This window comes from Apium graveolens, chromosome 5 (genome assembly GCF_009905375.1).
Source record: "Apium graveolens cultivar Ventura chromosome 5, ASM990537v1, whole genome shotgun sequence".
In the NCBI taxonomy this organism is placed as follows: domain Eukaryota; kingdom Viridiplantae; phylum Streptophyta; class Magnoliopsida; order Apiales; family Apiaceae; genus Apium; species Apium graveolens.
Genome location: NC_133651.1, coordinates 83,145,413 through 83,166,215, shown reverse-complemented (window position 1 = coordinate 83,166,215; position 20,803 = coordinate 83,145,413). Strand labels below are relative to the sequence as shown.

Below are 20,803 nucleotides of genomic sequence, written 5' to 3'. Positions count from 1 at the left end.
TATCACCATTTTCTTGAATTTCATGAGTGTAGAATAATTTTGGCAATATGTGTTTTGTTCGATCCCCTTTAATATATCCTTCCTTAAGTTGTTTGATACAAGCCGAGTTATCCTCAAATAAAACTGTAGGACTGTCAGAAATACTTGATAATCCATATGATTCTCGAATATGTTGAATGACCAACCTTAGCCAAATACATTTTTTGCTTGCGTCATGAATTGCTAGTAACTCTGCGTGGTTTGATGAAGTTGCAGCCATAGTCTATTTTATAGACTTCCAAGAGATAGCAGTATCACAATATGTAAATAGGTAACCTGTTTGTGATCGCCCAAAATGAGCATCTGACATGTATCCAGCATCTCCATATCCAACTAGCCGTGATCTTGAATTGTTTGGGAAGAATAGTCCAGGATCGATTGTCCCTCGAAGATATCTGAATATATGTTTTATTCCATCCCAATTCCTTTTAGTAGGTTCAGAACTAAATCTTGCCAACAGGTTCACTGCAAATGCAATATCAGGTCGTGTGTTGTTTGCAAGATACATGATAGCGCCAATTGCACTGAGATATGGAACTTCAGGTCCAAGAGTCTCTTCATCTTGTTTTCTAGGACGGAACGGATCTTTTTCAACCTCGAGTGATCGAACAACCATTGGTGTGGTTAGTGGATGAGTTTTGTCCATGTAGAACCGATCAAGAATCTTTTCAGTGTAGTTTGATTGATTAACAAATATTCCTGAAGATAAGTGATCCACCTGTATACCTAAACGAAATCTTGTCCTTCCAAGATCTTTCATTTCAGACTCATTTTTCAAATAGTTATCAGCATTAGTAATATCTTCAGTAGTATCGATAATATTCAAATCATCTACATATACAACAATAATAACAAAACCAGTTGATGATCGTTTAATAAAAATGCAAGGACACACTTGATTATTAACATATCCATCATTCAATAAGTATTCACTAAGCCTGTTGTACCACATACGACCAGATTATTTCAAACCATACAATGATCGTTGTAATTTAATAGAATATAAATATCGAGGCTTAGTGTCCTCAATATTTAACCCTTCAGGAATTTTCATATAAATATCACTATCAAGTGATCCATATAGGTATGCTGTTACAACGTCCATCAAACGTGTTTCCAGTTTTTCCATACAAGCCATACCCATTAGAAAATGAAAAGTAACTCCATCCATCATAGGAGAGTATGTTTCCTGGTAATCAAAACCAGGTCTTTGAGAGAATCCCTGGGCTACTAGTCGGGCCTTATATCTCACAATTTCATTTCTCTCATTTCATTTCCGTACAAACACCCATCTATTCCCGACAGGGACTACACCAGCTAGTGGTTGGACTGCAGGTCCAAATACATTTCTCTTGCTCAAGGATTGCAATTCTTCTTGAATCATAATTTTCCATTTTGGCCAATCATCTCGGTGTCAACACTCTTCCACACTTTGTGGTTCAGGATCGGAGTTCATAATAATATCAAATGCCACGGAAAAAGCATATACATCATCAACCTCAATACTCCCACGATCCAGTAATTTCGCGTTATGGACATAATTCATTGAGAACTCATAATTTTCAGGTACCTTTGCTTCTGTGGAAGCATTTTCCACTTCTGGGGCATGTACCACTTCTGGGGCAACATTCTCTTCTGGAGGCAATCCCACGTCTGGGAGTTTTGTTACAGCCACTTTAGGGGCTTGAACCTCTTTAGGAGGAAATTCTACTTCTGGGGTATATTCTGAAACTTTTGCCACTTCTGGGGAAATTCCAATCAATTTTCGTTTTCGTGGTACAATATCTTTTGCACCAATAGGTCTACCATGCTTCTGGTGTGGCTTTGAATCACCAATGAATTCTTCAGGAATTAATTTCTTAGTAGGGATTTCAACCCGTGTCGGAGCATTAACAGCAGGTATATGCAACCTTATAATATGTCTAGAGTCACTAAAGGCATCCGACATTTGATTAGCAATATTTTGCATATGAATAATTCTTTGAACTTCATATTCACATTGATTAGTATGTGAATCAATAGAATTTAATCCTGATGCATTCCATGATATTTTGAAATTTAATTTATGCAAATCATTATCTCCTCTAATTTAGGAAACATGGATTCATCAAAATGACAATCGGCATAGCGAGCAGTAAAAACATCACCAGTTAATGGTTCCGGATATCTTATAATAGATGGAGAATCAAAACCAACATATATACCAATTCTTCTTTGAGGTCCCATTTTATTTCTTTGTAGTGGTGATATAGGAACATACACAGCACAACCAAATACTTTTAAATGGATATATTAGGTACTTGACCAAGAACTAATTCTTGAGGGATTTTTGTGGTAAGCAGAAGGCCTTATTCTAATTATATTTGCAGCATGAAGTATTGCATGACCCCAAACAGATATAGGTAACTTTGCCCTTAGGAGTAAGGGACGGGCAATAAGTTGAAGTCTTTTAATTAAGGATTCTGCTAAACCATTTTGTGTATGTACGTGAGCCACCGGGTGTTCGACTGAGATTCCTACTGACATACAATATTCATTAAAAGTTGCAGATGTAAATTCAGCAACATTATCTAGTCGGATTGATTTAATGGGATGATCAGGAAATTGAGCTCGGAGTTTAATTATTTGGGCAAGTAATTTGGCAAAGGCTGTATTTCAGGTTGTAAGTAGACATACATGAGACCATCAAGTTGACGCATCAATTAAAACCATAAATACCTAAATGGGCCAGAAGATGGATGAATAGGACCATAAATGTCACCTTGAATTCTTTCTAAGAATTTCGGGGACTCGGTTTGAAGCTTAACTGGGGATGGTCGGACAATCAGTTTTCCTAAGGAACATGCTAAATAATGAAGTTCATCTTGGGATATTATCTTTTGAGTTTTAAGAGGATGTCCCACAGAATTTTCAACGATATGACGCATCATAGATACTCCTGGATGACGGAGTCTTTCGTGCCAAAGGGAAAGTAGTTTTGGATCTATGACTTTGGGGATGTTGACACTATGAGATTCAAGAACTCGTATACTCGTAACATATAATCCTGAAGAAACCGAGTGGAATTTTTCTAGGACCCTTTTATTGTCAACGGTGTTTGAGGTGATGAGAAGGTATTCTTTTTCATTCTCATTAGTAGTTTCAACTTGAAACCCGTTAAGACGGATATCTTTAAAACTCGGTAGGTTTCTAGTTGACTTGCTAGAGTATAGAGCCTCTTATATGTGTATGTGTGTCTTATTTGGTAGAAGAAAACTAGCTTTCCCAAAACCTTATATTATATTTGATGTACCCGATACCGTCCAGACATGTGAGTTGGTTTTAGTCAACTGTGAGAAGTATTTTTGACTCTGTAAAATAGTGTGTGTGGTTGCGCAGTCAACAATGCATATATCTTCCATCTCTATACATATATAAACGAAAAACATCTTTATTAAAAACACACCGGGTACATAGAACAACAACATGAAACAAGTACATAAAATGAGTACATAAGTAAAACACAAAGAAAATAAGTAAAGCAAGACAATACATATGAAGTCTAGTCCTCTAAACCATAATAAAGATTAGCACAAGTGTCTATTTCATTTGAGGCCTTATTGACTGGTTCATTAACTAGATTATAATTAGCGAAGTTGGTTTATACTCTATTTCCATTATTCCTTTTGGATGACTCGTAGAGATCCACAAGATGTTTGGGTGTGCGACAAGTACGTTGCCAGTGCCCCTCAGATCCGCACCTATGACAGATGCCTTGGTTCTCTCCTTCTTAGGGTGCCTTTCTTTTATTTAGCACTTCACGTTGCCATTTCTGGCGGCCAGAGTTGTAACCATCACGTTGCCACTTCAGGTGGCCAGAATGATATTGATTGTGAAACTGACCACGAAAATTTCCACGTCCACGGTTTCGTCCATAACCCCGTCCTCCTCTATGCCCTTTCCCACGTTCATTCTTCAGGAATGACGTGTTATGTACTTCTGGTAACTGGGCAGAGCCTGTGGGACGTATCAGATGATTTTTCAGTAGCAACTCATTATTCTTTTCAGCCACAAGAAGGAGAGATATCAACTGCCCATATTTCTGAAAATTACGCTCCCTATATTGTTGAGTCAGGATCATAGTGTTGGGGTGAAAGGTTGAGAGGGTCTTTTCAATCATTTCAGCATCAGTAAAATTTTCACCACATAAAATTAATTTTGAGCTTATCTTGAAAAGAGCATAATTATATTTAGCTACAGATTTGAAATCTTGTAACCTCAAATTAATCCAGTCATATCGGGCCGATGGCAAGTGAACAAGTTTCTGGTGATCAAATCTATCCTTGAGATTATTCCAAAGGGTGAGTGGATTTTTGATAGTGAGGTATTCAGATTTTAGATCTTCGTGGATGTGATGCCTAAGAAAGATAATCGCTTTTGCATTTTGTTCAATAGTTTGAGATTTTTTCCGGGTCAATAGTATCTTTTAGGCCATTAGCACTAAGGTGTAATTCCGCATCAAGGACCCATGACAAATAATTATTTCCCGAAACATCCAAGGCAACAAACTCTAATTTTGCAAGATTCGTATCAAAAATCACCACCGGAAAAACAAAAATCATCACAAGAAAACGAAAAATCACCGCCGGTACCGAAAATCACCGCACTCGGCCACTATTTTTGTCAACCGGATCCGGCCACCATCTTGTTAATCAAGTCGGACCATCAACATCGTTACGAAAATCACCACGAGCACTGTGTGATAGCCTTTCAAACAGAAATCATTAACTATAACTCATAATATACTAATTACTACGTGTAGAGAAAGAGAGAGGTGTGGAAGAGAAAAAGGTAATAAAAAAAGAAAATTTAAGAGAAAATGAAAACGAAGGGAGGAAGATGTAGAAAATGGAGGAAACCCGACGGGGATTGCGGTGGAGAAAGGGGTTATGGCGGTAGTGGGGTTGATGGTGTTGGTAGCTAGTGGATAGATTTAAGGGTGAAGTTTTGGATTTGGGTGAGGCGTCAGGGTTGAGGATACACTAAACATGTAAGTGAGGTAGGTGGATAGTGGAGTTTTTAATTTTTATTTTAACGGTGTTTCAATTTGACCATCACCCTATATATACATATATATATAATGTCTTAATATTAATGATAATTATTGTGTATCAACATATTTCGGTTAGTTTTCTCGGTTATTCGGTTAACCGCGGTTAATAACCAAATAACTGAAAAACCAAATAGTAAAAACAGTGCTATTGAAAATCGAACCGAATTATAAAATTTGGTTAATCGAACCCAAATTATTTCGATCGGTTTTCGGTTAACCGATTGCACACTTGCATATATATAAATCATCCTAGGTCTCCGCTTCTCCTTCAGTTAAATGATCATTCCATTTTCATGAACAAAACATGTAACAAAATTGTAGAAAAAAATAGTACATTCATTCTCTTTTGTCCTTATTAATTTCCCTTCAATAAAATCCAATTTTTTGGGTGTTTGTGTGTCTCTCCTTTTGGAGTGTGTGTTTTGTCTCTCCTTTTGGAGTGCTTTGTTATGTTTTTGTTTAATTATGGTTGGGTTTATTTCGTGTTGAATCGGTTGAGAACGAGTTTATTGATGTTCTTGGTGATCTGCAAAGCCTGCGTCAAATCTGGAGCGGTGTTGATTATAGTAAGAGCTCACCTTTCACAACCAAAGATTGTTCATCTTTCACGTGTTTACACTTTCGGCATGTCTATAGCTGGTATCCGGCATGCAGATAGCTGGGGTGTTTTCGGCATGTCTATAGCCGGTGTCCAGCAAGTAGATAGCTGTGGTGTCGTTTCTCCAATCTCAGTGATTGGTGGTTTTGAACATTGGGCTAACAATGGTTTTTATGTGATATAGTCAATTGCGATGTTACTATTTTCAGAGATGTTGGTACAATTTAGATTGCTCCGGATGTCTTTGATTTCATTTTTGATTTCAAGAATTTTTAAATTCTATGTGTTAAACGATCAGGAAACAAATCATCTAATTATTTTTAGTATGATATTTGTTTTACCACCCGGTTGTATCGACAGTTAGGGGTTTGTCCCGACTGTATTATATTGAAGTTAATGAAAGTTTTCTGCATTTGTCAAAAAAAAAAAAAAAATTTTAAAAAAAAAGGGAAAGAACTGGTAACAGAATTTGCACAACACATTTATATCTCATTTACAGAAATAAACACCTAATACATTATGCAGCATGTTATTCAGCCTCTATATTCTTCAGCATCGTTAACAGGTAACATTTCTAGATGTTGAGAAACCGGGCACTGATGGGATCAGTACAAAACATATGCATCCAACAGATCCCTAGACATGTACAGTGGCTTATTAGGATCTACAGTTCCACTTACCAGCCTTCCGTCGACCCCTCTTTCTTCTATTATTTTGGGATGTGAGCTTTGACAGGGAACGTATTTTTGAAGTAGGCTGATCATCTGCGGGAACAGGAACTGAGGGAACAGTGTTGGCCTGCTCTTCCTTTGATGTCCCAAGCTTCTCAGTGGGTGGAATCTCAACTTTCACCTTGTTATTCAGATCTTTTGCAGTGCTATTATATGTTAAATGTCCATTCCCCTCCTATCCATATACATGTAGAAACAGTTAAAACAAAAGATAAATAATCATTAAAGAACAAAAAAAGATTCCAAAAGAAAGGTAACTTAACAGAAAAATAGATGTAAAAACTATTTACATTAAACTTTTAAACACGTTCGAGAGTCTATTCATGTCATGAGAATAAAAATCAAAACAAAGCATGTTGCTGCTTATTAACAACCAAAAAAAATCTGCTAAAGGATAGACAGGTATAAAGACCAAATCAATATGTTTCTGTGTACTTGAAAGATGTGATACTTAAGTACATTTGATTACTGACACACAAAGTTAAAAGATATATCTACACAATAATATAACCCAAATAAATTAGTTGCAACTTGCAAGTTGTTCATCACTTGCATGTATTGAGACACCATCTTTACATTCAATAATGTGATTGAACCTTTTCACCAATAATCAGCGATTACTACCGATCACAAATTTACATCCAACAATGTGATTTGTCAGTCACCAATACTCAGAAATTAGTACAATGACAAAATATCTATTTAATCAATCAAGCAGTGCACTAAGGAGAAGTGGGACAACATATCTACACCCAGACTCCTACTACAAATTATAGAATGTGAAGTACGGAAGCATCAGGTACTAGCCTAACAATATATATAACCGAGTGCCATATTTGCTCTTATAGCTACAAAGACGGAGGGAAGTAGAAACCAAAATGAGATCTAACTAACTTGGCAACTTACATTTTCACATGGTTTGGGGTTATGGCGCTCATCGTTGCATTTAATCATATCAGCAAGATAAGCCGGCTCTCCATGAGTTGATATAGCACTTCCGGACATACCACATTTGGGCATAAGCTGAGATGCAACACTTGATGATCGTACCGGTTTTTTCCCCTCACTCGTAGAAGCATTACTTTGGGGAAAGCCAGTTAATGCATTACATAACTTCAACATATCAGCAGAATTGATCTCTGTAGTGTTTTCACTCTGTAACATTTTAAATCTGGTCTTGAGACCACTAAGATGTGACTGTAAGACTTCAATATTCCAAAGTATTTGTTCCCAGGAATTATCTTCATTTCTGAAATCGAGAGATGCTGACTCATCACTAGGCCCAAGCATCAAGCCAACATTGATTTTCTTGTCCATTGAAATACCTTATCGAGTAAGGTGCAAAGAAAATTATCAAATGCTTAAAGAGAGCAGCTCAGGAAAAATATATTTGTTAAATTTTTTCATCAATAATTGCAAGTTTTCCAAACATAGTTCCGTGAAAAGTAATGAACAAACATTTACTCTTCGTAGAGTGGTTTTGGTTAGTCGCGAAAACTCATCATAGATTTCTAGAGTGTAAATTAAGTGTACTATAAAACTGAAAGTTTAACATATGCTAGTAATAAACAAGTGTACTTGTAAGTTATAATTTACTGATGGATTTTGGGTGATTTGTGTTATCTTAGGTCAGCTTGAACAAAGATAATTCTTCATTCAATTGGGTCCTATCATAAAATTACTAATTATATCCTATATATAACTGAAGTACAAGGGTTAAGGTGGTGTGGATAATTACTAATTATATCCTATATATAACTACCGTGCATGGGTTAAGGTGGTGTGGTATGGTCATGTCGTCACCATGTTCCGCAAAACAACAAATGAAATACTTAGCAAAGAAAAAACTAAAAATGAAATTATCAAAGGAAAACTAGAAAAAATAATATGCATACACTACAACTATAATACAAATTAAGATTAAAATACAGCCAACCAAAAGACATTCAATAAATATTTGATATTAAATTTTAAAACACAAATTTTAAATACTAGAAAAATCCAAACCAACAAGATACTATCAAAATATCAAGCTCTAATTCGTATGATGTGCGGTTTATGCAAGTCAGTAAGCCACAAATTTTTCTTGTGCAAGTTGTATAAACTTTGATAAAAAAAATATTTTGATTTGAGAAAAACATAAAATTATATAGTATCGCCATAATACACTACTTCTTCATTAGAAAAAACATATAATTTCTACTATTAGTTTTTGTATATGGTGAGCGAGCGAGCGAGTGTCTGTTATTTTTTTTAATTGCAAGCCTCACTTCGACTCCACTCAAATAGGCATACTATCAACCTTCAACACATATATCCTTTTGAAATCAGAGAAAGTATCCAAAACTAGACGATGAAAAATCACATAAATAACAAACAAACACATTCATGATCATATGACGTAATTGACACTACATAGAGTTAGTATAAGCCTATAAGGTTTCAATTGTTAATGTCATAATAAAATATTCAAAATTTATTATAATTATTAAAAGATGAAAAGTATAAATGATGATTTGATGATTACACGGTTTTTCTTTTTGCTAAGCGATATTTGTTTTTAAATGTTAAGCTGCAGAAACAACAAAAGCAAACGCAGGAAAGTTTAGCTTGCTCACCTAGAGTTTCCCAATTATTTATAGAGGCAATATTGGTGCTAGTCCTCCTACTCCCTGCAATATAAAATCGATCAGATTTAAACATTAAGACGGAGAAGGAACATATTAATATTAACAATATGGGTTGGTGGATGAAAGATAGAGAAACTTTGATGATATAGAAAGCTCTACCAATATAAGAGAACAAGTTATGTTTTTCCATGTATGCTGCTGTGTCAGTTGAATCCTCCAACCTTTTTCTTTTTCTTCGCTCCATGAAATTTTCTCTTCGTATGGCGCCAGAAATTGATGGCGACTTTGCACCAGTTTCATTAACCGTCAAGTCCTCTGAAGTTTGCTGATTCCTTCTGCTAATTGCCTCAGCTTGCAAGTCATACTTTGAAGCTTGGTACAGTAGTCTCCTAATTTGCAGTTCGGCCCATCTACACCTCCACATATAAGGCTGTATAAATGTTCTCCAGTGAGATGTCAATTTCTTCTTCCTAAAAAAGCATCAAGATGATTAAGTCACTTGTTCAAGGAAAATAAATATCAAATCTGAGCATGTATGAGCAAACAGGAAGGTTAAGAAAAGTGCATTTACTAGAAAACAGAGTGACAGTTCTTAAACCTAGGAAGCACACAGTTGGCAGCTTCCATCTGTGTTCGTGCTTCCTAATCTTAAACTTTATTAAAGAGTTGCTGCACTCATAAAATTCTAAATATAGAGGAATAAAGTTTTCACGCATAATTTTAGTATGATCAAGCGGGTGCTCAAGTTTTGAGTTTTAGAACCAATTGCCAAAATTTACGTCTACTGGTACTTGTTTGCCCTGGCTTCGCCCGGGGTTTATAAATTAAAAAAATATAGGAATTTTATGGTTAGTCCATTCATTAACTTCAAGGTAAGATGTATTTTAACATAATATTTTATTTAATTTGATTATATAAGATGTATTAAAAAATCTAATGATGTTTAAAAAATAATAATTTAGTTTACAGATTGTATATTTTATACTAAAGAACTATAAGAGTGTTATTGTATTTTACTGTAAATTTGTATATAAAAATATAAAAAAAAAAGTATAGAAATGAACGGGACAGAGGAAGTATTGGGAGAAATTAGTGAAAATAGTTGATTTTTATATTGTTAATCTTTTACTATTTTTGGTAACTTTTGAAATGTAAATTGAATGGGACATCCAAAAAAGGAAAGTGTATAGAAATGAACGAGACAGAGGAAGTAGAAAACAACCAGCGGACACTGGTACTAAACTTCGGTAATTCTAAAATTAAAAACTATAAAAAGTAGTATACAAATAATTGGGCTAACATCGACCAGGAGAGAGGAGAGACAGAGGAGAAGGTAGAAGGGTGAAGAATGTTGGGAAACCAAATAGCTAACCATGAATAAAGTTGCCAGTTTGCTATACAAATAAGAGTTGATGGAACTACTGAACTAGCAATCAATCCACCCAGGAAGATAGATACAGCATGTGAAGAATTACGTACATGTCTCCAGAGAGTATTTTTCATATGGTGTGACTACAGAATTAAAGCAATCACAAACCATGACTTTACAAACGAATAGCTAGATAGTCAATAACAAATTTTGACAGTGTAGGACTAATTACACAAAATTAGCATATTCTCAATCAATGTACTGGGCAAAAGTAAATAATTACAACTTTTAATTATTAAGCGGTGAATTATTATAAAAAAATTATATGCATAACATTGTAAAACTTGAAACGGGAAAAAAACATACACTGTTAGAGTCAAAAGAAATCATCCCCTGCTTCGCATAATAAAACTGTGAATATAGTTTACGTTACTCGAATATTTTTGTATAGGGTGATTGTAAAGAAAATGTATTCAAAGTTTTCTTGGTCACTAAGATGCAACATGTTTTACTGTTATTGTTTACAATATAGAGTAGACAGTTTTGACAAGTAATAATGAGCTAGGTACGGAATTGACATCTAGATAAATTTATAACACATTATGGTAAAATACCTATTGTCCTAGACAAGTAACAAAGTTATCATAAAAAACCTTAAACTACATTCAGACGTTTTTGATTTAAAACTAGGCACAAACGAGATCAATAGGCTATATAGGCTTTATAGAACGGAAATAGATTCGAATATTGTTCCAAAGCAGATAGAAAAAATATACTGTGACCTAGCCTGGAATAGGTTCCAAGATTGTTTCAATTCAGATAAAAACAAATTATATTGTAACCCAACCTATTTGAGACTCTGGCTTCTGCACAAAAAAGAAAAAAGAACAAGAATAAAAAACAATTACATTTTTTTTAGAAAATATATGTACAAGTGTAGAACAATTATTATACCTCATTCGATAGTGTTCGCTTAATCCATTGTCAAGTAGTTTCGACATAACTTCAGAATCGCTCAAAGAATCGTCATCCCCATCTCCCGGCACAGTAGTACCAAAAGAGCTTGAATTCTCAGTTATGTCCTGCGATGCATCTCCTTCTTGAGGATTGCCTCTTAGATGTGCACATTCCGTTTCATTAACCCCAGACTTCTCAACCAAGTTATCTTGCTCAGCTTGTTCATGCATTGGAGATTCCAAGTCAAAAATGTCATCCTGGAAATTACTAGCACAGATCATATTCTTAGCTACTGGTTCTCTAAAAGCCCCTCCTTCCTTCTCACCATCCAAACCAACCATGTCGTTTAATCTTCCTTTAATCTCCACATCAGGACCCATAATGCAACTCATTCCATCCGTCTCATTTGCAAATCCAAAGCATTAGAGTGTTTCACACCTGCAAAAAGACTCAACAAATTCATCCACTAAACTCTGATGAAGAAAGACGACACCAATACAACAACACTCTAACAAGAAGCAACATAAATATAATCTCGTAGCTTTTTTATTCTATTCTAAAATTTCAACCCGGCAGCGCAGTATATGTCCACTTAAAGCAATTGAATTGTCACCTACAACTACACTAATATTCTTTATCGGGAACTTGTTTTGTAAATTGTAAAATTGTATCTCCGTACTCAAATCATTCAATGCATATCAAACTTGTTATAAAAAGTCATCTAACATATTTATAGACAAAACCAGAGACCAAAATTATATCGAAAGTCGAATAAACTGAACATTATTACACAAAACGAAAGATCGAACTTATCGAAAATTGAGTTAACTAAACATTAATAGACAAAACGATAGATCAAACTTATATCGAAAATAGAATGACCTAAACAGCTTCTAATCAAATTCCTAATAGCAAAATTACATAAAGTGATATATATAAACGTAATTGACTTGAATTAACAATCATGATCACGGATATATAAATTAATTGAGCATGGCAATTTATAGATATACATAATATATACTTACAGAATTAGCGGAATGGACTGCAAAGCGATGAAATTGAGTATTGTTTTCAACCTCGCGATCTCAATTCAAAAGTTAATTTTGGGATTTTCACAGTATGTCATTAACTCGGACGTGTATTTATTTTTGTATTTTCTTTTTGTTTATTTTACAAGAGTCATCCGTTGATACGAACGAGAGATTGTAATTAGACGGGGCCCGCCCAATTACAAATTTATTGTGGCGTGTTTGGATAACCATGTTTCATATTAGAAATGTTGGATTTGAATTTGAATCACGTTTTTTTATTTGGATAGATAAGAAATTTGAGCCTTGATTTGGCCCATACTATGTGTGTGACCATTAAAATATAGTAACGCTAGAAATCTTAAAATTTTGTATCAAAATTTATTTTAAATAATACGTGGCGAATTATAATTTGTGGACCCATATGTATGTATGATAGGCCTGTCTTTTTAAAAATTATTATCAATTAATTTGTTGTAATTAATTATTTGGAACAAATTTCTCGGACCTCTGTCATCTCACTTAAAATAAGTGATAAAAACTTATCTATTATCATCTTATGTTTTGATTCGATTCTCGTTTATTCCGAATTTTGTACTGGGTAGATTAATTCCTTATTTCTACATTTTAGCACATAACATTTCAATCTCATCTTCTCGTAGGTGCGAATATGATCGTTATATTATGGGTCCAAAACTGTGCACCATCAGTGTGACTATAATTATTAGATTCACGTGGGGGAAGCCCTTTGGTATCTTGAAATATATCAAAAAATCAACAAGTAAAAAATATTAATTTTTTATTGATAATATTGTGTGTACTTCCTGAATCAATCAACCATGATTAATATTGGATTACTATTTATCCTTACTTGTAATTGCATAGGCTAAAAAATTCTTTGTATTAGTAATTGCATTAAGTGATATCTCAGATTATAAAAGTTAAAATTATATTTCAGATCCCTTTTGTTCATCGATCAAAAGTGTTAGGTCACACACACTGTAGAGGGGTGAATACAGTGTATAATACAATCAAATCGAACTTTAATATCTTAAGTAACAGAAAACAAACTTTATTGAAACAATAAACTCTGTTACAGTATGGAACTGTTACCTCTCAGTGATGAACAAATATCACGAGAGCTGCTAGGGTTACAATGAATAATCTTCTTGAATATGATAACACTTATAGTGTAAACCCTATGTCTGTGTTTATATACTACACAGTTACAAGATAATCGCTAATTGATATGGAATATAATTCTGCTTCCTAAAATATATCAATCAGATATCTTTTCTTCCAAGTATTCCATTCTTCACGGAACTCCTTCTTCATGCATATCTCTTCTTATGTTTATCTCGATCTTCTTTCCTTTAATCAGCTACTGTCCTTATCTGAACGTCCTTCAGCACTTAAGTTCTGATATCTAACTTCTGATGATTATCTCCTGATAATATAAGTACTGATATCCTTAAGTCCTGACTTCCAGTATAAGTACTGATTAATGGTTAAGTACTGATTCGTCCTGTTAAGTAAGATCTGAAATCTAAACATAAATCATATTAGTCATGACATTATCAAATATATCTAACAATCTCCCCCAACTTGTAAATTAGCATAATATACAAGTTTAACAGATATTTGATGATGTCAAAAATATTAAGTACAAATGCATGAGAATTAGACTAGATAACTACAACTTACAGTCCTTAAAGCTTTACCAATATTTAACTTCTGATAACAACTTCAGTCTATACAAATATCAAAATTTAAGTAGTTGTAGATCTTTGACTTGGCTTCATTATCTGATCTCTCTGATGTCAGGAGTTGTTCTGAGATAGTTCTTCAACAAACATCTCTCAGCATATCTAAGTTCATCAATCATTCTCCTTTTGGCATCTTTAAGCTCTGCAGTATCTTCACCAATTTGAAAGATTGCAGCTCTGAGATCATTGATCTTTGCTTTTCTTATATCCTGATCCAGTCTGATCAAATAAGCTTTATCAGACTCAAGATTGAATTCCACAGCCCTGTACCCTAGAAAGGTAGTTACAATTTGAGCAGAATTGGGCTTCATTTCAACTATATCACCCTTGTGATCTCTGTACTTTGGAACGTATGTGCTGTCAGACTTAACAGAATAAAGCCTTTTCTGTCTCTGAATCTGATCCTTCAAATAGTTTGCAGCAGTCCCTGTCAATCTGTCATCCACTTGAAGTAAGAATAGTACATGCTCCAATTCTTCAAAATACTTCAATGGAATGGCATTTTGTCTTATATGATAAACCCTACCATCTGTCATGAAATACAACAAGATGTATTCTTTCAAGTAGGTATGGTAAACCATTTGTACAGATTCTAGTTGATTCAATCTCTCAGGAGTTGCTCCAATACCTGGTTCACTCAAGGAAGTTGGATCATTGGTAGTGTTATGTATTCTTCTTTCATTAGCACTTCCCAATCCAGTTTTATCTCTTGCTTCCTTTCCAGTAACTACTCTAGCTTCAAAACCACTTGCAGTAGTCTTCAAAGATTGAGTCTGTTTTGCTTTAGTGAATCCTGGTAGGAGTGTCTTTGGTCTATCTTCTGATATCAAGTTAACTTGAGCTATGTCAGAGGTTACTTGCTTCTTCTGAGTATCAGAACTTACAATTTCTTGACTCTGAACAACTTGAGTCATGTCAGAGGTTGTTTTAAGAACTTTTCTTGAAGTCAGAGCAAGATCATCATTTTCATCAGTAATTTATTCATTCTCAGGAGGCACATAAACCTTGATAGGTTCACCAAACTTTTCTTTACCCTTGGATCTTGGATCTATCTGCGGTTGTGATTTAGCCAATGTTGCTTCAGTATGTATCCTTTCTTTGATCACAATGCCTTTGAGTTTTGGAAGTGGCTTTTTACCAGAAGCTTCAGATTTAGATGCAACTTTCTCTGATTTAAGTCTGGCTTCTTCTTCCATTAAACTCTCGAAGTCCATTCCTGGATTTTCCTGAAGAAATAATTGTCTTGACATTTCCTCATCAAGATCTAAAAGTTCATCAGAACTTATCCTTTTACCAGTAGCAGAACTTATTCTTTTCCCAGTATCAGAACTTGTCCTGTGACTTGTGATTTCAGCTTGTCTTGATATGAATCCTCTACCTTGACTATGACCTCTACCCATTCCAAAGCTTCCTCGATCATCTTTTCCATCATCCTTACCTTTCAGTGTCTTGTCAGTCTTGCATTTGGACTTAATTACTTTCTCCCCCTTTTTGGCATCAGCAGGTAATAGAAGAGAGACAGGAAATTCCACTGAAGATTGGATTTCATTAAGTTGTGATTGCTGAGAAGCTTGATTTTTCAGAATATCACCAATCTGAGCTTGTTGATGGTCTTGAGTCTTCTCAATAGAAGCAATCCTGTCAAAGGTAGGTTGGAAGAACTTTTTCTTATCAATTTTCCAAACTTCTCCTTGCTTAATAAACTCTTCCTGAATCTTGTGTAGCTCTGCACGAGTAGTTGAATGAAGACCTTGTAGATGTTTAGTACTCAATGCAGTGACTCTAAGCTGGGTTTTGAAATCATCAGAATTTAACATTTCATCAGCTTTAGTCAAGTGCTCAGCAAGATGAATATCATTTGGAACACATGAAACTGAGTTCCATTCCTTAGTCCACTCCCGTCCTGCAGGAGTTTCACTCCAAGGCACTGGTGCTTCTCGGGTAACAAACTTCTTAATAAGTTCAGACTTAAGAATAGTTTGTTGAGGAGCATGTCTTGAAGGACCTGCTGCCTCAGCATCTGCAGTTGGAGCAGCATCACCAGTATCTCCAGCATTTGCAGTATCAGAACTTAAAGAATCAGTATCTTCTGATAAGACAATAGTATGTGTAGCAATGGAGGCTTCAGCATCCTCTAATTGCTAATCTGGTTCTAAGTTCTGATCAACAGCCATATCCTGATGCTTACCTAAAGTCTGATCATCAGCATCATGATGCAGAGAAGGTGTTGTAGATAACTCTAGAGTTTGAACAACATCAGTAACAGGTGTTGTTGAAGGATTAGTTTCTGTTGGAGCTTCTAAGAGAATTACTTCAGGCACAACCAAGTTTTGAACATCAATATCAGCACTTGTGCCTGGATCAACAGGAGACACAGATGGTGTGTTAGCCTTTTCAGAAACAGCTTCCTTAGATGGAGTTGATGGAGAAGAAATGACTGTAGCAAATTCCTTGTCTTGTGAGATCAGAGATTCTTATCCCTTTCCTTAGCTACTTCCTCTTCATCATCTGAAACTGGCCTTTTTGCCCTCTGTTTCTTGTATCTCTTTGTTGATTTGGATTCCTTGGGAGTTTCAGGAACTGTCATTCTTCTAAGCCTTTTGAGAAGCCTAGATCCCCCAATTCTAGAATCCTTCTCAGAAGTCTCTTTCTCAGCTTCACTTACAACAGGTTCTGAAGAAGGAACCTGGTCCTCAGTATCAGATTCATCTCTCAAGGCAATCCTCCTTCTCTTTTGAGGTGTTTGAGGAACAGTCTTTGTCCTCTTTGGCTTGGAGGATGAAGGCTTCACAGTAGGTGCTGAGGATGAGGGTTGAACAGTCTGTGAAGTGGAGAGATAGGATTTGAGATATTTCCTGAGGGTAGGTTGAGTAGAATGAGTGGTAGGTGCTGAGGATGATGGTTTTTGAGTGTTTGTTGTTGGTTGGACATCAGAGTAAACAGATCTATAAGTATCAGGATCAGCATTTACTAGGATCTGTTTTACAGACTGAGGAATCTGTAATGGTCTAACCACTGATTTCTTAGTGTCAGCATTTACCAGGTCATTAAAGTAGCTTTTTGCAACTTTAAAAGGTGGGGTTGAGGAACTGACTAATTGAGGTTCATCAGTACAAAAAGTATAAATAAGTTGACAGAATCTAGCAAAATAGACAACATTTCTATCCTCTGTCATCCTATCCCCAATAAAACCAATTATACCAGTTGCAAAATCAAAATGAGTTTGATTTATAATAGCATACCCGATGTGCTGACTCAGAATTGGGATAGCATCAAAATTCAAACATTTGTTCCCAAAAGCTTTAGTGATGCAGTCGAAGAAGAAGCTCCATTCTCTTCTGATATGAGCCCGTTTCAACTGCCCAAGTTTTGCCAAACTCTTTTCATACCCCAAATTTGCCATTAACTCCTATAGAGCTGATTCTTCTGGAATTGAAAAGGTACAACCTTCTGGGAGATGTAGAGCCTTACGTATTGTACCAGGAGTGACTGCATAAGAAGAATCACCCACTTCGAAAACAATACTAGGAGTGCCATGTCTACCACCATCATCAAAGTGCCCAGTCCGCGAAAACGTCAGAACTTGTTGGCTCGAAAAGACTGAAGGCTGGGTTAATGCATACCCAATCTCACTGTGTGCAAGAAGATCTTGCACAAAATGCAATTCAGATGGAGCTTCAGCATGATCAAGAATTGCAGCATAGTTTTTTGGAACAAACTTAGCTCCATCAATGATTAAATCCTTAGGTGCCATGTGAAAAATTGAGATTTAAAAGTGCCTGTTAGGTGTTTGATAAAATGTCTGTATGAAAAACCAACGTGAGAAGAAGAGAGAAAGAGAGAGTAAAAGCAAGTAGAGAGAAAAAGTATGAAGGAAATAAAAGATTAAAGAAATCCTCTCTCTATCGTACTTATACTCTAAAAACAATGTTACCGTTGGACACCTGTCAGACATGCAGTAATAACGGATAGTTACTGGGCGCGAGAAAACAGTAATCATTACTTACCCACTTGCCTGTTTTCAAGGAAAAACCGTTCCACTTACCCAGATATTCCATTAATCAAGGTGAAACAGTTTTAATTCAAAATTGAAACCGTTTCCACTGATTTAATTATTTTTCACTGCATCATTAATATTCTGAAAATAAATCAAGTGAAAATGACCAAGATAAATCAGATGAGTAAGTGCTGATAAAGAAAAATCAGAACTTAAATTAAAACAGAATTTATATGGTCATCAGAATATGAATAATTATCAGGATTTATCAATGCATTACAAAATAACTTAGAGACAAAATCTTGAAACAAAAACAAATTTCATTAATATATCAAGAGAATACATTCATGAAATTGAAATTACATCAGTACTTATACAGGATTTCCCTAAGCTACTAAACCTAACATCAACAGCCTTTGTCCTAGCTGAAGAAGCAGGGCAAGGCTGATGATGAAAAAAAACAGGAAGAAGAAAATAAATCATTTCTTCTTCCTACTCTCGACAAAGAGAATGACGAGTCGGATGATTCACTCTTGCTGGTGGAGAGCATCCAGCCTTTCCTCCTCCAATCGCTCCAGATGGCGATGGTAATCCATATAGAAGAACAGGAGGTGGGTCAGTACCTCCTATGGGACAGAGTCCCATATCTCCTCAGGAATGGCCGTGACGTGCCATTCCTGCTGCCAATCAGCACAGCTTAGCTCCATATTAAATGTTTGGTAATTCAAAAACATATTGTATCTGACCATTGTGTTTTTGAAAGAAAAAGTATGAAGGTAAGTTTGTGAGAAATAATTTGATGGGAAGGCTGATGTGAAGTGGTTGCTTATATAGGCAAGTGAATGTCAGGAGACGCAAAGGAATTTAATGTTGACAGGTAGAATTAATTCTACTTCGTCTCCCCAGACTTGGAAAAAGAATAACATTCATTGGAAAGAGAAAACATGGTTTAATGCGCACAAGAAACAAGTAAAAGTAGACTGTTCAAGTACGAATACCATTAACCCTAACCATAGTGACTATTAATCTTCCACTTCAACATATTCTAGTTTGAACCGAGACTGTTATCAAATTTTATCCACAGATAAGTCAAGTAAAGAATTTAGACTGTAATATCAGAACTTAGACTTATATCAGAACTTAACAGTCATCAGAACATAATTTCTTAACTCGAAAAAGGAATACTTATCTGAGTAAATCCTCATACAAGTTCTGAGTTATACTCTTCAGAACTTAATCTTCAGAATATGCAACCAGAACTTGTCCTCAGAATTAGTGCAAAGTGACACAATGACTGTTTATCTAAAACAACATAGACCACCACAGTAATTTTCATCATTCAGATGGAGTGATTAGTGTGTGCATCAAGCTAAATAGCAGACAAAGAGTAAAGTCTGATTCACTTCAGTACATCTTAGAAATAAGGCATAACTAAAATTTTGCTAAAGAGCTGTCATTATCCTGAAACCTACTGATGAATGAGTTCATGCTTGAGTCCACCTCAACTGTTTTGTGCTAATTTTATGCATCTTTTTAAATTCTATTTTACAGTGGCTTCTCAGTGTAAGTGAGTCACGACTGCTTATCATAATTTATGCTATTATCAGAGTATTTCTCCAGTAATCATAGAGTGTGAAAAGTCACCAAGAAAATATTTTGCTTTTCTAATGCATATTTACTTAATACCAGCAATGCACTTGGGTCGTCCCTTCCACATTTTTACTCTAGATCTCAAAGGAGTACCTGATTTTATTCTTTGATCCTTTTGCTTTTTCTTTTGATAAGTGAGGTTTATCAGCACTTAGTACATTCAGCAGTTTACTAGTATCAGAACTTAACAGATGAGTAGCATTATTCTAATTTGTGACTTAGTAATAAGATAAACAAAGTAAACTCAACTAAGCTCAATTATCAGAATTTGCTTGTGTCATAAGATTTCCACAGAAATAATTACTTCTTACATGGGATCATTTGTTTATTGAAGACTACTAGGTCAGTATCTAGCATAGTTATCCTCATAGGATTGAATAGTTACTTAAACAGACATATCACTTATCAGAGTTTAGAAATATATATCAGACAACAATCAGTACTTAAACGCATATTTCAATTAATCACAGAATTCACAAAGAGATTACATTCTGTAAATACTGATCATAAAGTCTGATGCATCAGAACAAAACTAGGCAGATTTAGAAAAAGAACCTGAAACCATTCCAAGTTCATTTACCAATCTTGTAAAAGTGGCTTCACACAGTGGTTTTGTGAAGATATCTGCTAGTTGTTAATCTGTTGGAACAAAGTGCAATTCCACTGTACCTTCATCCACATGTTCCCTTATGAAGTGGTACCTGATGCTGATGTGCTTTGTCATAGAGAGTTGAACTGGATTACCTGTCATAGCAATAGCACTTTGATTATCACAGTAAATAGGGATTTTGAAATATGTTAACCCATAATCCAGTAACTGATTCTTCATCCAAAGAATCTGTGCACAACAGCTTCCTGCAGCAATATACTCTGCTTCTGCAGTTGATGTGGAAATTGACTTTTGTTTCTTGCTGAACCAAGAAACCAATCTGCCTCCAAGGAA

General features: G+C 35.2%; 2 protein-coding genes across 2 annotated transcripts; both read right to left on the bottom strand.

Annotated features, from left to right (window-relative positions):
* Positions 1–262: 262 nt before the first annotated feature.
* LOC141660227 (secreted RxLR effector protein 161-like) lies at positions 263–799 on the bottom strand. The gene has a single exon (XM_074467194.1). It carries the CDS (start codon positions 797–799, stop codon positions 263–265), a length of 537 nt encoding a protein of 178 aa, XP_074323295.1.
* Positions 800–6,163: 5,364 nt separating this feature from the next.
* Positions 6,164–12,624, bottom strand: LOC141724219 (uncharacterized). The gene is made up of 6 exons (XM_074526272.1): positions 12,445–12,624; positions 11,414–11,854; positions 9,250–9,560; positions 9,079–9,132; positions 7,367–7,785; positions 6,164–6,635 (listed from the first exon to the last, which is right to left on the bottom strand). The coding sequence occupies exons 2-6, from the start codon at positions 11,806–11,808 to the stop codon at positions 6,387–6,389; spliced, it is 1,428 nt and encodes a 475-aa protein (XP_074382373.1). The 5' UTR covers positions 11,809–11,854; positions 12,445–12,624; the 3' UTR covers positions 6,164–6,386.
* Positions 12,625–20,803: the final 8,179 nt, after the last annotated feature.

Excerpts from the sequence above, each read along its gene's own strand:
- LOC141724219 (XM_074526272.1), bottom strand. The coding sequence starts at position 11,808 with ATGAGTTGCATTATGGGTCCTGATGTGGAGATTAAAGGAAGATTAAAC. Across the intron at positions 9,561-11,413 it reads AGCGAACACTATCGAATGAG|GAAGAAGAAATTGACATCTC; the intron begins GTATAATAATTG and ends ATGCTTTTTTAG. Across the intron at positions 9,133-9,249 it reads TAACTTGTTCTCTTATATTG|GGAGTAGGAGGACTAGCACC; the intron begins GTAGAGCTTTCT and ends TTTATATTGCAG.
- LOC141660227 (XM_074467194.1), bottom strand. The coding sequence starts at position 799 with ATGAAAGATCTTGGAAGGACAAGATTTCGTTTAGGTATACAGGTGGAT.